Below are 15,935 nucleotides of genomic sequence, written 5' to 3'. Positions count from 1 at the left end.
AAGCCTCTCTAGCCTGTGTGAACTGAGAAAGTAGGCTATACTGGTGTTTCTCTGTGAGTTTTAATCTAAATAAGTCGTGCATCTTAAATAAGGTTCTGAACAGGCTTTGGCATGGCATTAACTCTTTCAGGTTTGGAGAGCCAGTGCAGGAACCTACAGCATTCAGCAAGTGTTGACACCAGGCAGAGCTGAAACAAGTACAGAACAAACCTGTTTAGACAAGACTGAAAGAAAGAGTTCATTGCAACCATTTATAACTCCTGTTAGACTCATGTGAACTTGCTTCCTGGCCTGAAACTTGGTCTTCTTCACTTTCCAAATGAAATGCAAGAGGCCTGATAACTGCTACCACTATGCTGAAAGAAAAGACAATACCATTAAACGTACTGCTGTTCCCATAAGTACAACTACTCATTTAAATCAATTCATGACAAAAAGCCTTAGCAAATAAATAAAATTATCTGCACTAAAACTGAAGATATTTGTCTGACTGAGCTATTCTAGTGTTGGATGTGGACCAGTATGAAGCAGCAACATAATCTGGCGTAGCTTCTCTTTTTTTTCTTTTTTTTTTTTTTCCTTCGGCAAAATATCTTGATATTATTGAGCTTTGATTCTGATGGAGGAAAGACTCTGCACACAGTGTAGAAAAACCCCAATTTGTCAGAACTCAGCCTAGTACCCTGGGTTTATCCCCTGTTTATATGTAAACTGGAACTTTTCTTACAATAAACTATTTTTATTTTAAATTTATCATACGATCTTTCAAAGTTACAGCAAGTGAAGTAATTCCTCACATGCTTACTCAAATAGTGCCATTATGACCATACTTCTGTTAGTCTCTTAGCTGTGTTATACTGTTATTCTGTTGTGGATATACAGCCATCTTGATGGGGCTTTTTAAACACCATTCACTGCAAAAGACTGCAGAAGTGAACCATTTGTTTCATCAGGTAAGCAGTCATTTTCCTTTTTCATCAGCAGACAATACACTCAAACACACTGTATAACACCTCCACAGTATATTCCATATGTAGAGACTGTCATGTTTCTAACCCTCACGCCAGCCTAATTCTGAGAAAATAGACCACTATGTTCTTTGATGTTCTCCTTAGTGCTTTAATTAACTGATTTAGACCACTGCACTACCTACTTCTATTTAACATTAATATTATAGCTATGATTATTAAAAGGAACTTCCTACTGAAAATCCAGTCTTCCTGCATACTGACCAGGAATCCATGTGCAAACCCTCATGAATGTCGTCTAATTCCATCACATCCCTATTATATCATTTTCTCTTTCTTCCAAACACTTCTATACTTGTTTTTTCCTCCAAAAAGCTCTAATCTCCACATCCTAATTTTTGAAATGCCGTGCTATGCTCATCAAATAGCTCTCCCAATATCCTAGGAACATACAGCCCCTATCCCATCATAGAAACTGCAGTTTCCAATGCCTATGCAAACACGAAACTCACTGTGGGGCCATGGCCTAAGCTTCTTTTCTAAAAGTTTCTTTAAAATACAGTAAAGTTTCTGGCAAAAAAAAAGGTTGTAGTTGCCGGTGAAAGTATGATGAACTCTCTCAACTCTCAGATTTAGAGTTATTAACAGTCTTCAGTGGGCTCTTATTAAAAAAAAATATCTCATGTTGACATGGTCAAGAGGGTTCCTGTTCCAACAATACTGTTTTACAGCAGAATCACAATTACTCTCAAAAATCCGATATTCATAAGTGAATATCTCTGGAGAAGAACAGCATGATTAAGCTAACAAACAATCACTTGCAGCTCTGGAGAAGACAATCACAGATGACAGCTCTGCTGTAGCAGAGTGAAAAGAGCAATAATGAAAACTACTTTAGCCACGGCTATCTGAAAAGTATTTTATATTCCTACATTTTTAGATAGTTAACTCCTTCTTACCAAGCAAAAGTTCACACATTTTCCTGGGAGTTGCCATAATTTCTGTAGAGTTTCTGCATCTATCAAACACATTTATAACTTCTATCTAAGAATTCATTCCATCTTTCAGCCATCTAAAAATCAGATGTCAAATTTAAACTAGCCAGATTTTCTCTCTCTGCAGTTAGCAGTGATACCTCCACTGGTACCTCTGCGCAGATGATTCATTTCTGCTAATTGTGGGGAAAAAAATAGCGTCTTTTTCTGAATGCATCTACATTTCTCACAAGGTAATGTACTTTGAGTAGACACTGCTTTCAGACTGCTAAAGTTCAGTGCATCTATTTCTACATTGTTGCCAACTGCTCAAATGCTTTACTTATGAGAAACGTAGGAAAAAGGCTCTTTAAATGCACAGGAAGGAATGAGCACAACGCATTCTCATGATTCAAATAGCTCTGGCATTTTCATGAAGTCTCCAACAATGCCACATTCTGTAGCAATCTCATAACAGCATCACCCTCTCCTATTTTCTTAATTAATCATCTAAAAGCCAACTGATGTCATAAGATGATTTAGCTGAGTAGCCAATGGGGACACTGTCGGATTTGGTCATCTTTTTTTACTATAGGCTGACTGAACAGCATTACTGGCTATAATGCTACCGCTGAGCATTTTCCTTGTTTGAGAGGTTTGGATTTTATTCATGGCCTAATTAAGAGGGGAGGGCAACATCTACATAACTAAAAGAAAGCATTTCACTAGGAGAGGATTATTTCCACCAGTGCCTATTCATCTTATTCTATATAAACCTGCTTTTTTTCTCTATGTCATTTTTCTTGTCTCCTGCAAACTGTATCAGATTGAAGCTTGCGTCATGCCAAGTGATGGAAGAGAAATCAGCTTCCTGTCAATAAACTTCTGAAGCCATTTACAATGCCCATCACAATCTGCACTGTACTAATTACTGGAAAGCATCAGCTTACCATTTATCATAGTTTATAGCAATACATTAAGACAAAGTCCTATGTGAATACTATTTTTTCCCTTTTTTTCTTAACATCATGCTATGGTGATGTTTGTTTGTTTCAGTTTAGTAATTCACAGCTCCTTTTCATACTTCAAAGTACTGTTCAGAGAAAAACATTGTCTTTTGCTAAGGCTGGAGCAGGAATTTTTCCCTCTGGAGAGCTGACCAGTTGCTGTTTTGAAGCGCTCAGATTTTAGAAATGTTAAAAAAGAAAAGCAGTCTCAAAACAGAAGCTGCAAAGGTCAAGGTAAAAGTGACATAGTTTGTTCTGTGTACAAATGCTCTACATCAACCAAAATGTGTGCAGAGCCACCAGACATGTTTCAAATAGCCAATCAAAGAAGATTTTGCCTCTACTGCTTAAACGTGGATGATAGGCCCATTTGAGATGCTTCAAGTTATTAAAAATATCCATGTGCAGCTGTCAGGCATGAAATTGCCACAGACCAAAAGCATCTCACTTGGAGGCCATGAGGAGCAGGAACTAGAGGTATTCAGGATATTTCAAGGCATTTTAAACATTACCAGATAACTATGTTTACGCACATGAATCAAATCCTAAGTGCCTGCCCTCCCACCTTTCTCATTCCAGAAGTCAAATGCCCCACTTCCAGGGCATCACTCTTTTTGCAGTTCTTCCTTCAAGATTCAGAACACTGTTAATACACCACTCATTCAGACTTTATTAAGTTTAGTGTTCCTTTCCCTTTCTCCTACAGGGTTGTGATGGATTGTCTCTCAGTGAAAGACTGGAAATATTTCAAAAAGATTATGTGCAGCTCAGATAGAAACTGTAACCCTGATCTCATAAGAATGCCATGAAACTCTAGAAGCCCTTGGCTAGAGGTTAGATCAGATCAGCATCTCGTAAATTTTCAGGTTGGCAACCTCTCAATCAAAAGGGAACCAAAGAAAAAACTCACGATCACTTTCAACTGGTATTAAAACAAGACCAGAAAAGTATTGCTTACTGTTTTCATTTTATAGATAGGAAAAGAAAAATGAGCTACCTTACTTGGTGTAATATTGCAATTCCACACCAGAGCTGGACAGCTGGCTACCTTTTTAGGGACAAAGATTAAGGACAAGGATAGGAATTGTGAAACTCAGTAGAACTAACATAAAGAATGCAGGCAAGAACATGGAGTTACGTTCATCCAAAAATGAGCTAGAGACAGGAGGAGGGACACCAAAGGAAAGTCAGAAAGCAGTAACAGCAGAAAAGAGTGCGGATGAAGGGATAGCAGGCCAGAAAGCAATATTCCAATGAACAGGTTGGGAAAATGTCAGAGTCAAGGTAATAGGAAAGTAACTAGATAAAAATGATCAGCAAATCACTCAACCACCATACAGCATCATCCCAACATTTCATTCTGGACCTCCAATGCTTCAGACTGCAAAAGGCAACATCACTTTCACTCACCAATATATTCACTGTCAACAATCAGGAAACAGATCAGATACATGCAATTTTCCTTTAGAAGGCAGAACAGTTCCCCTTTAAGCCTCTTCCTTACATGGTTGACCAATTTCTTACACTGTAGGAAACAGTATAAACTACTCTATAATACACTTACAAATTTGAACTCTGTTCTTCAAAAATATTCTAACAGCAAATGTTAATGGCTCAATCTTGTCTTCCATTGTTCAGCATACTCACTGAACATCTTGGAAAAACACTTTCTGAGACTGCATTCGAAACTTCAAAGTGTTTTGTGCTGTATAATGAAAACAATACCATATCATTTTTGTACAAACAAGGTAATTAGTACCTTGGATACACTCATTAAAAAAAAGAAATCATTAAATTATCCTAAATAACCTTAAAGTTGCTATGTACTAATTCTGCAGAGAGAAAATTTTCTCAACTCCTGAAAAATATCTTTTTTTTTAAGAAATATTTTATCTCACACACCACATTATAGCATTTATAGATTAAATATTGATTCATCTCAGCAATCCTGAAGACAAAACAGCAAAAGTATTCACCTTCTTCTATCCTTTTTCTATATTTAAAACCCAATTCACCAACTGTTCATCCTTCCACTTGTCAGGACTCTTACAAGGGCTGCTCTGAAAGTAATGCTTCCTATGTTATTACATTGGCCCATGATGTCAGAGGTGGACGTTTAGGTATGGCAGTTGAGGTTGAACCCTCACACAAATATTCCATTGGTCTGTGACAGATGGCAGCAGAGGATGCAGTCAGGCAGAATAACATCTGACATGGAGTGCACAGGTGTATCACTGAATTCCTCCAAGTGGAAAAAATGGCACCCACTGATATTCACTGATGCTTCCTGAACATCTGTGGAGACCGAACAGTGGATGTGGGCACAGTGAGGTGGTGGGTGGTGTGTTGCGGCAGTGGCAACAGCAACATGAAAGAGGAGCCATGCAGACAGATGGCCATGAACATTTTTACCAGTGTGGCACATAGACTCCTGTTCACTGCTGGCAAAAATGCATAGCTAATGGTGGTGGCCATGTTCAAAAATAGTGTTTTATAGCTGAGAATTTGCTTTATCAAATAGAGTTATTGTGCTCTTTGCACCTGTTGTAGTTTCCATTGAAATAAATAGGAGGCATTACTTTCGGAGCAGGCTATGTATTTGTTGACATTTTCCTTTGGACCTATGGATTGCATCTACAATCTCTTTTGACAAGTTTCACAAATCTACCACCTGCCTCAGTAGCTGCAATCTTTTTGTGCTCTCTGCACCTGCCTCCTGCCAACATCACAGCATGGCCCTTTATTCTTCCCTGGAAGAGACAGTCAGCCCCTCCACTCCATATCATTCACAGCTTAATGAGTCACAACTGTCCAAGCATGAAAAGCTTTTGCTTACCTAATCATTCCCCACAAGAAAACTATTCCAGACTTGAAGATCCCTGCAAGAAAAAGCTCTGCACATATGAAGAAAATGTTTTGTGTACTGAAAACTGGATTAAAACTAAATATGTGACACAAATACAGAAATGTATTTTATATTCAATAGCCATAGAAACACAATTAAAAACCCTTCAGCATATCTTTTCAGAATTAAGTAAAATCCAATGCCTTATCCACCCCTCATTTTAACTACTGCTTATAATGATATTATATTGGAAAATCTGGGGCTTTTTAAAGACTTGAATTATTTTTCAGAAATGAAATTCAAACAAGATCTATTAGTTTAAAACCCTACATGATCATCTTCAAGTTCATAGCATGATATGAAAGAAAACTGCATATCTACAAACTAAGTAGAACTTTTAAATGTGGAAACTGGTTATTCAAATGAGAAAAATCCCCATTTCACATTCATTACCAGAATTCACATCAATTGGCAAGCGATTCTACTGTCCCAGCATATTCAGAAGTCAGCATAATTCAGAGAAGTCAGAGTCAGTCAAACTCCTAAAAATGTTTGTCACTGGGTGACAAAATGGTTCCCCAGATTCTCCACAGTTTCTGATAACCATAAACACTGTAAAGATCTCAGAGAAGCCCACAACAGGCAACAGCAACCACAAATATCTGATAGCAAATAAGTACAACAATAAAAAAAAGCCTGGTCAAAGGACAGGCAAGTAGTCAAAACTGTCCAGACAAAATGGTTCCTGTACAGAATCCTAGCTAGTTTACTACAATCTCAGGTGACGAGCAATAACTTTATATGCCAAGTGTCTGTGGAAAGGGACGTCAACAACACGAATTTACAAATGAGCACAGGTCCCTCTGATAAAGCAACATTTTCAAAGCCTAAATGCCCTCAGATATGCCCTGTAGACAGAAATGTACTTAATGAAGTACATAATGCTCTGCAATGAGGACAGAAGTATACCAGGTACCAGCCCTGAAGTTCTTGGCCTCAGAATGTACAGGCACGTTTTCTGTGTCAAAGCATTCTGACAATGAGAACTCCCTCAACAGCTGTAAACAATGCTTTTCTTTTTGTCTCTCGTTAGACCCCTCAGATAGACTTAATACTACTGTAAAATCTCTACTGGAGAAATACTGCAGTATTTTCATCTATTCATCAGCCACACTATTGTCTCCAATCTTCCTTTTTCCAGTAAAAATAAGTAATTAAATATCAGCACTCAATTGTGTTACAGGCAATAGTATATTCTTAAGCTTAGTGATCTTAGCGTTCTCTTGAACCAGGAATAAAGTACTTCATATTCAATTCAAATTTTCAAAAATATTTACATCACCGAGAGTATGTTAAAATTTTCTGTATTTTACATTACATTCTTTTACACTAAATAAATTTAATTCTATTATAGCATAATAAATTTTGCGAACAATTTTGTAGTGATACTATAGGATAGCTCAAGTTTTCAAGCAGTACTTCCTATTAACACAAGTTTCCTATGAACACTTGATGGAAAAAATATATATTCATTTGTGATGACTACTTCCCCATTCTGTTGCAAAGGGATGCAAACTTGAACATACTAATTTCCAATAAGATAGTTTTAAAAGAAATGCAACAGCATAATGATAACCTATAAATCACGTTTTGTTGAAAGGATGTATGTTGCTATTGTGAAAGATATTCTGAAACAGAAACAGCCACTACTGCCTGCTGTTACCTGGCGTCCACAGTAAACTATCTGAAGTAATGATCGGAGTCCCACTGCTCTTCATTTATATTCAGAGAAAAGTTTTTGATTATACTTTTCCTTCTAAATTTTCGGTACCGGTAAGTTTGTAACTTACAGTACAAAGTCACCATTACATACCTGAAACTGTGCATCAAAGGGTACGCGGGAAATCTAATACACATTCTATGTTTAAATCTGTTTGCATATACCACCAGGAGAACACTGCCTGTAACTCATCATTTAAAGAGAACAAGAAACAAATGCCAAAGCATCTCTATAAAATATTCATGCAACACCCTCATCTAGCAACATCAATTACTTTATCTATCTCCTGCATCGTTAGTTGTAAGTCTAATAACACTACTCAGCAGGCAAAGGATTTAATGAAATAGACCCTGAGCTCCTGGGAGGATCACCTGTGGTTCCAACTCTAACACTTCTGATCAAATACAAGTTTCCTTCCTGCTGTTGAGCAATAGGTTTTCCTGGATCTTGATCAAACATGCCCCTAAGTAGGGAAGGTGTAATAATACAGTGTAAAATATTCAACTGTATCAGGGAATAAATGATTCTGGTGAAAGGGAGTAAGAGAAGAAATTATTTTAAAAACAAGAGAAATTGACAGCTTCTACTTTAGGTAACTTGAGCTGCAAAAACCAGTTTACACCAATTATTTCGGCAAGCTACAATACAATTAAACATATGTTAACCATCAAAAATTAACTACATGAACAAACACACCAGATACTTCTTTACACAGTTAGAGGCTCCCATTTACTACAAATACTCTCAATTCTGTTCCCTATCTAAAGCAAAGACATCAAGATATAAATATTACAGAATAAACACTTCTCAATGGCTTCCTAATGAAAGCAAGGCTCAAAATAAACAGCATTCAAAAAAGAAAAGTCATCAGTGAAAGCTGCCAAGTTCTCTTCCCAGTGTTTCACTGCCTAACAAGTCCAAGTGCTGTCTGCTTCCCGCTCCTTTCAGTGCAAGACCGTAGAGGGGAAAATTTGACTTCCTTTCCTCTCCAGGAAAGAGAAAAAAATTCCTTACTTACTCTTCTAAGTTAGCCTAAATATTCCTTACTTTGAAGTCTAGTGCATTCCAGTCATGAATTTCCTTTAAACAAGCAGACATTTTCCTGGGCTCTGCGTGAACTTCACATTCTAGGGAAAATCTTACCTAATTTTGGCAGGGAATAGGGCACTTTAAAATAATCTTCATAAAATTCAATGAGTCTTCTTGTAATATTTAGGGCATAGTCTCCTGATCCTCTTCGGATTGCATCAGGCCTTGCGTACAATCGTACCTGTTAAAGAACAAAGTGAAAGACTGATCATTTCAGTGCCTCCATAGGAAAGTTAAGCTACCTGCAGAGGTGAAGTATTCTAAGGTTGTTGTGAAGTGGCGGGTTTATTCACCTATTTCCAAATGTTACTGTCATACATTTGTCAAAACACGCTGCAGCTGAAAATCATAACGTAGACAACTAAGGTTAAAAAGTTGAGAAGTCAAAATCTCCTGCTTGTTTATGTTGCCAAATCAAAGAATTAACACTGCTTGCATCAAAATACTTAAAGAAAACACTTACATGTGTTTGCTAGAGATATGATGGTAGAGTGGATTAGTATAATGGTTCTCTGCCTACACTGGATGTAGGCAAGATGCAGTGGCTCAGTAGGAGAGAAGTTCACGGTTTGTTAAAGGCACATTTTAGCAAACTCTGAAAGTATTAGCACTCTGTGAAGAAAAAAAAAAAAAGCACTCTCCTTTCTTTTCTCTGGCAGGACACAGTTACCCTCGATGAGCTACATAAGACTGCAAAAACAACTATTTATAAGCTCATTCGTGTACACAAACAATTAACATTCCCCAATCTTACACGACTGCTCCATGTCTCTGCTTTCGGAGAGCAGTAAATTAAAGCTGTTTATACAAGTTGCTGTGTTCAGTACAGAACTGCTCACACATCTGACTACATGGAGCACCGAATGTGCTGACCAGCTCATGTTCAATGAACAAGGTAACACAAAGCATCATGAAGCTATCCATTATTCCCAGTCTTTCTGTTCTTTAATGCTTCCTTATGACAAAAACAACATACACCTTATTGACAACTGTTAACCACAAAGGCTCAGAAAGGAGGGCCTCTTTCAATACTCCTCTCTCACACACAGGCTGATGGTCTCAGCAGGGATGGGGAGAAAGTGTGCTCTGTCTGTGGTGGCTGGGGCAGAAGGCCTCTCCCTACAGTTCATAATGACCAGTCAAAAATGAGACTCTATAAAATGACAGTTCTAATAATAATACAAGTCTCTATTACTTCCCGCGGCAGGATTAAATCCCACCCAGGGTTCCAAGGAAAGCAGCAGGGCAGAAATCAGAAAATACCAGTGCAAACATGAAGTGGAAATATCAGTTTTGAAATAGTTCTAAATGCTCTATTCTGGACCAAGAAAAACCCATGGGATTTTCAGCTTCAGTGAAAGCATTGCTAAACAGTGCTTTACTGCTCATTTTCTGAACCAATATTCAGTTAGCCAAGTAGAAATCAGATGTCAAATCTCAATTCTGCTTTCATCTATTCTCTCTTTCTGGGGGGTATTCAGTCATCATTCTTTGCTGCTAACTATCTCCATCATTATATCTTTGTATCACATTACAGAGCCAGTGCACAATCAGCCATACGTAGTTAGAATTTGTAAGGTAAAATGGATAACACTGTGTAACTTAATGAGACATATAATAATGTGGAGTTCTCATAATCACCACCTGAAAGCACATAAAAACATCACCAGAACTCCTCCAAATCACTACTTCCATTTATTGCTTCCTTCCAAAGTTTACAGTGGCTTTATTTTAGACATTCTCTGTCTGCTAAATTAAGTATATTTTCTAAAACCAGAGATTAACCACAGTTACAAATTAAAACTTCTTGAAACCTTTACTTTATGAAAAGATGGTAAGAACTGCAATTAGATCTGGGATGAACACTGCCATGTATCATTAAACGTTTACACACAATTTTGCATAATTGTTACTGGCACAGTTGACTGTATCACTGTATTAGAAAAAGAAGACTTGGTCAACCAAGTATGCAAAAATCATTCAATTTGACAGTGGCCAAATGTGTCCATTATGAAAAATAGGACAACAGAAGGGACTTAAATAAGGACATACAAGAAAAATCAAAGTTCACCATACTGCATTAAAATGTGTGCCTTCTGGCAATCGCAGAAAAGGTATTTAAAGATGTTTAAGATTGGAGCCAGGTACCAGAACTCAAATAACACAATGCTGCAAATTTTCATTTTCTATCTACTTAATGTTGAGCACAGTTTTATTTTTCCTGTACAGTTTCCCTACTGCCTCTCTGCCTGCCTTGCAGACTAACAGTGCTGCACTGCTGAACACAGAGATCACACCTAAGCTTGAACACAGTTCAGAAATTATCTGCGTCTTTGCCCAGGTCTCTCATGGGCATTCCCAAGGCATGCCAGCTATCTTCAAATGCCAGGAAAGCTCCACACAAAATGCAGTTAGTGTTGATACCTTCCTGTACAACACATCTTCTTTGGCTGCTTCACAGGATAGGTATTAGTTTGTTTGCCTAAAACCAGGAAAGACCTTTTAGATTTTAACTTCTCTCACTTTCTAAAAAAAAAAAAAAAAAAAATCATTATTGCATATTCTATAAAGATACCCTGAGCACCTCTTTATGGGCTTTTCTGAACAACAGTGGTTGCATGATGGTGTAGTCTTCATCTAACACATCTGATGGATGGCACTACCCAGAAAATAATTCAAAATTCTGTCCAGAAAGGGTGTGAAAGAAAATGGAGGAGTGAAAAGTAACCAGGCAGCAGGGATACTCATGCCAGAAGGATACTCACTCTACTAGGAGCTGCCTTCCACCTGAGCAGCCTCCGAACATAACATCTACAAAGGAATCCTAGACTCAGAAAATTACCCCTGGTTTAGCAGAGGGAATGCAGACATTCTGGAGCATTAAGTGATACAGACTGTATAGCGTTCAGACAGTCCTCTTAACAAGAAGCATCAGCAGATAAAACAGAATGAAGATTGAGACACAAGATTTGTGTTTAGCATATTTTTTTGTTTGTTTACTGCTTTCATTTCAGAAGGCAGATAAGCTGCATTACTTTATAAGTATGTTGGACTGAACAACAATGCATAATTATTACATATTTTCCCACAGGGTGTTTGATCATCATGCTAAGAATTTGATTTTACATTAATTTAAATAATAAACAAGAAGAAATTTTTCTGCAGGGTCAGACCAAAATATAAATAAAAGTAGTATGTGTCCTGCTAGGAAAGATAAAGAGGCTTCTGGACTAGCTGTAAAATTCATCAAATACTGCAATGGCACAAGTAAGAGTATAAGGTCCATTGAAAAAGAAGGGATTTGCAGCATTGATATTCACTTAAAAATAATGTTATTTTCTGATTTCTTCAGCTTTCTTCTATATTTTTGCTCCCTTAACCAAATCTCACACACATTCTTACACATGTAAATCTGAACACCCTTTAAAATTTCATACAAACTCATCTAATAATCTGTTTTACAACCTGAGCTAGTGCTTTGGACGCATGCTTTATTTTTCCTACCAAAGAGTACATGTTCACTCTGTGAGTAGAGAGAGAAAGGTGCCCTGGAAGACTTGCAAAGCTTCTTTCACAGTAAGGGTGGTTATCTAAACAAATAAAGTCTCTTCTTGAAAGTTTCAAAGGCATCCTTTTATCTTCCTAACCTATAATAGAAACTTAGTCACTCCCTTTAGAAGACCATTTTGGTAGAGACCTAAGACAAAGATACAAATTAGCTGCCTGTGCCAAATGTACTCGCATCCAGTTCATTACCTTGTCTTTCACCAAAATCAGTATAATTACTTGCTTATGTCTGGCTGTGTATCACAGAATGGCCAGGGTTGGAAGGGACCTCAAGGATCATGAATCTCCAAACCCCCTGCCACATGCAGGGCCACCAACCTCCACATTCAATGCTAGACCAGGCTGCCCAGGGCCCCAGCCAATCTGGCCTAGAACACCTCTAGGAATGGGGCATCCGCAACCTCTCTGGGCAGCCTGTTGCAGCACCTCACCACTCTCAGAGTAAAGAACTTCCCCCTGACATCCAACCTAAAACTCCACTCCCTCAACTTCAAACCATTTCCCCTTGTCCTGCATTTATCAACCCTTTCAAAGAGTTGATTCCCTCCTGTTTGTAGGTTCCCTTCAGGTACTGAAAGGCTGCAGTGAGGTCACCCTGCAGCCTTCTTTTCTCCAGCCTGAACAAGCCCAGCTCCCTCAGCCTGTCTTCATATGGAAGGTGCTCCAGTCCCCTGATCATCTTCATGGCTCTCCTCTGGACCCTCTCCAACAGCTCTCTGTCTTTCTTGTACTGGGGGCTCCAGACCTGAACGCAGTATTCCAGATGGGCCTTCACAAGAGCAGAGTAGAGGGGGACAATCACCTCCCTGTCCCTGCTGGCCACCCCTACAAAACACAGCTGCAGAAAGCTACAGCTGCAAAGTTAAGGATTTAAAAAAGTTTATAAAGGTTCATCGTAAGACAACCCACACAACTCATTTCCTCTTGCATACCTGTGCAGTCCTTGATTACATCATCACGTGATGTCTTTTACTACTTGACATTTGGCTCTTTCAAGAATAGAGAGTTATTTGATTTTTGTTATTACCCTTTTTATATGGTAACCTCTGAGTATGCTACAGCCTTGAAAATATCACTGAAGCTCTTTTCCACAAGCTTTGCAAGATTAAGTGATATTATTACTTTTATGTAAGAAAATGGAGAACAAAGGAAGACAGAGTTATTTCGGGTACCTACCTTGACACCTCACCATGTCAAGTATACTTAACATTTTTATTGCACACACTTAAAGCACTGTTCTCATTACATCTTATTGCAGTAGTGAACCCTACACAGCTCTGAGTTTGGTCACGGATGTCTTAGTTCAGGTATTAAGAGAATTAATAACACATGATTTGTGACTAAATGAGACTGTGTCAGTTTATATAACTTGCTCAGAGGCAGAGACAGTGAGGAAATTCAAAGACGGTACTCAGCCTCACAACCACCTAAAAGCCTGCACCAACCTCCTTCCAAGGGTGGTGATGAGTAAAGTGGGGACCATTGATGCAACAGGCATATTTACTGCACAGTGGTGCTGTCCTGATGCTGCATTGCTCCTCTTGTGTCTGAATGAGGTAGGTACAGGAAAGATTTTATGGGGGATCATCCTAGCAATTACAACAGTACTGTGAGTACATGGACAAACCAATGTTCGTACAAAGTAAATTTGGCTTTTTCTTAGCTCTTCTCCCCCTTTATTTGCCACTATTAGCAATTTTTTAACTGAACTTGGGACTATTACGAAAAAAAAATCCAGTCCCCTTATAAATCTCTTAAATGGAACCACAGTTTCCCCCCTTCCTAACTCCAGCTTGAATAACTAGGTTTGCATCTTTAGCCCTATGCTCCTTCTGGCATTGATTTGTTGTTGTTTTTAAGCAGCACAGCCCCAGATGGAAGACGTGACACATTTTCACTTTTGTGAATAGCAGAGCAAGAAGTTAAGAGTTTATAAATGAAATTGCTGCACTGCATATTTTCTCCTTCTTTTCAAGCATAAGCAAAACAGCACTGCTTCCCTCTAGTTTCCTTTCCAGAAGCTCTGGGCTAATTTCATTAGAACTTTAGATAATGACAATACAACAGCCACAATCAGATACCACCATGGAAAAGTCATCCTTGAAGATTAATTTTAAAAGATCAGTTACCTAACTCAGATTCTGTGAAAGACTTTGGCAATATTATCAGTGAAAACATAAAACATTCCCCAAACTTGTGTGGCAAATTTCATATACCTGTTGTAACCACTCAACAGTCTCCACCTCTATTTTTATTCAAAAATACTTGTACAAAAACTTCAGTTTCAGAAATTATTTCTATATATTATGACAGTTTACACAGTGTCTTTTAATATTTCAACAATTGATACTTAAAATATATCAAAGCAGTTTAAGAATCTGCAATGTCAGGTCATCAAATTAGATAAATTTGGTCGAGAGCTGTTTCCCAGAGTGATGGGCTGTTGTGATATATGCTAAGAAACATGTAGCAGATTTAGAACAAACCACATCTAACCAAACGTAGGCTATTAAATACTGTGTACGAGAAAAATCTTCCTGTCTGCTGCAAAAATTATTCATCAAGATGCACTTAAAAAAGACTTGCTTGTCTTATTACTTCATAGAGTTTCAAAGAAAATGTGAATTAGTAACTATATACAAGGTACAATGGACAAATTCTGACAAGTACCAATTGTAATAACAATGAAAATTATTCTGGTGAGTAGTTTGTTCACTAAAAATGTTTCCAGTGTACCAAAGGCTAGTGATAACTTCAGTACATAATAAACAAAGGAAGGTATTAAGATGAAGTAGAACTATTCTGTTTTGACATTTTAAAAATGCAACCCTGCTTCTTTTTCATTACTACTGAAGTATGTTAAAAAAAAGGACGAAAGGGATGAAGAATGCTAAGAAAAAAAAATCATTTTTTCCCCATTCTCTGAAATATTTTGGGTCAAACTGAAGGCTTTTTTCAATATGGAATACATTTGGCATTTTAGCCATGCAAACAGAGAATCAAAGTATATTATTTACAGTTATCTAATTCTAAAAGGGACTGTTGTTCAAACTCCTGCCTTTGTAGGAATCACCAAAAATGAAGGATGATCAAAGAGAATGTACTCATGTTTCCCTCTGGTATGTTTCCCCTCTGGCAAAAGGGGAAGACACAACCAACCTTTGCTAGATGTGCCAAAAGCCTTAATCTGCTCCCCCAGGGAATTAAGGAAGGTTGGCAGAAGTCAGGATGTTACAGGAAGATGCTTGCAGGCCTGAAGCGTGCCACACACCAAAGCCTACTGCTTACTTTAGAATTAAATATTTTACATTTAAAGCCTTCTCTTAAAGACATCATTCTCTATGCCATCTTTTTGTTTTGTGTGCATTCCTTTTGAAAAACTTTCACTCTTGCAGTGGTATTATCTCCATAGTGGAGGGGCATATTGCTTGATTTCAAGGTGAATTGGTTGGTTTGTTTTTTTTGTGTGTTGTTTTTGGTTGTTTTTTTTTCCCCTCTGTTGAAATAAATTAAATTGTACCATGAGGAAAACAGCTCTCTGCTGTTTGTAAGTATCCTGACATAGAATTTACATAGTGATGACCATTGTTACATTTCTGCCGTAACACAGAGTACAAGTTTATTGATCACAATAATCCCACATATTTGTTGCTCCAAGAGTTTCTAGATTCAGTTTTCAAGATCTACAAACCCTGAAATAATTCT

The 15,935-nt window shown here is 37.8% G+C and overlaps 1 protein-coding gene across 1 annotated transcript in view; it reads right to left on the bottom strand.

Annotated features, from left to right (window-relative positions):
- Positions 1-15,935, bottom strand: part of TRHDE (thyrotropin releasing hormone degrading enzyme) — a 216,505-nt gene that overhangs the window by 167,661 nt on the left and 32,909 nt on the right. Inside the window, exon 3 of the mRNA XM_085221385.1 lies at positions 8,718-8,844. Within this exon, the coding sequence (XP_085077511.1) occupies positions 8,718-8,844 (127 nt within the window). The remainder of the gene's footprint in view (positions 1-8,717; positions 8,845-15,935) is intronic.

This window comes from Meleagris gallopavo, chromosome 1 (assembly GCF_905368555.1).
Source record: "Meleagris gallopavo chromosome 1, MGAL_WU_HG_1.1, whole genome shotgun sequence".
In the NCBI taxonomy this organism is placed as follows: domain Eukaryota; kingdom Metazoa; phylum Chordata; class Aves; order Galliformes; family Phasianidae; genus Meleagris; species Meleagris gallopavo.
The sequence above is the reverse complement of the archived record's forward strand: the minus strand, read 5'-3'. Positions and strand labels throughout refer to the sequence as shown.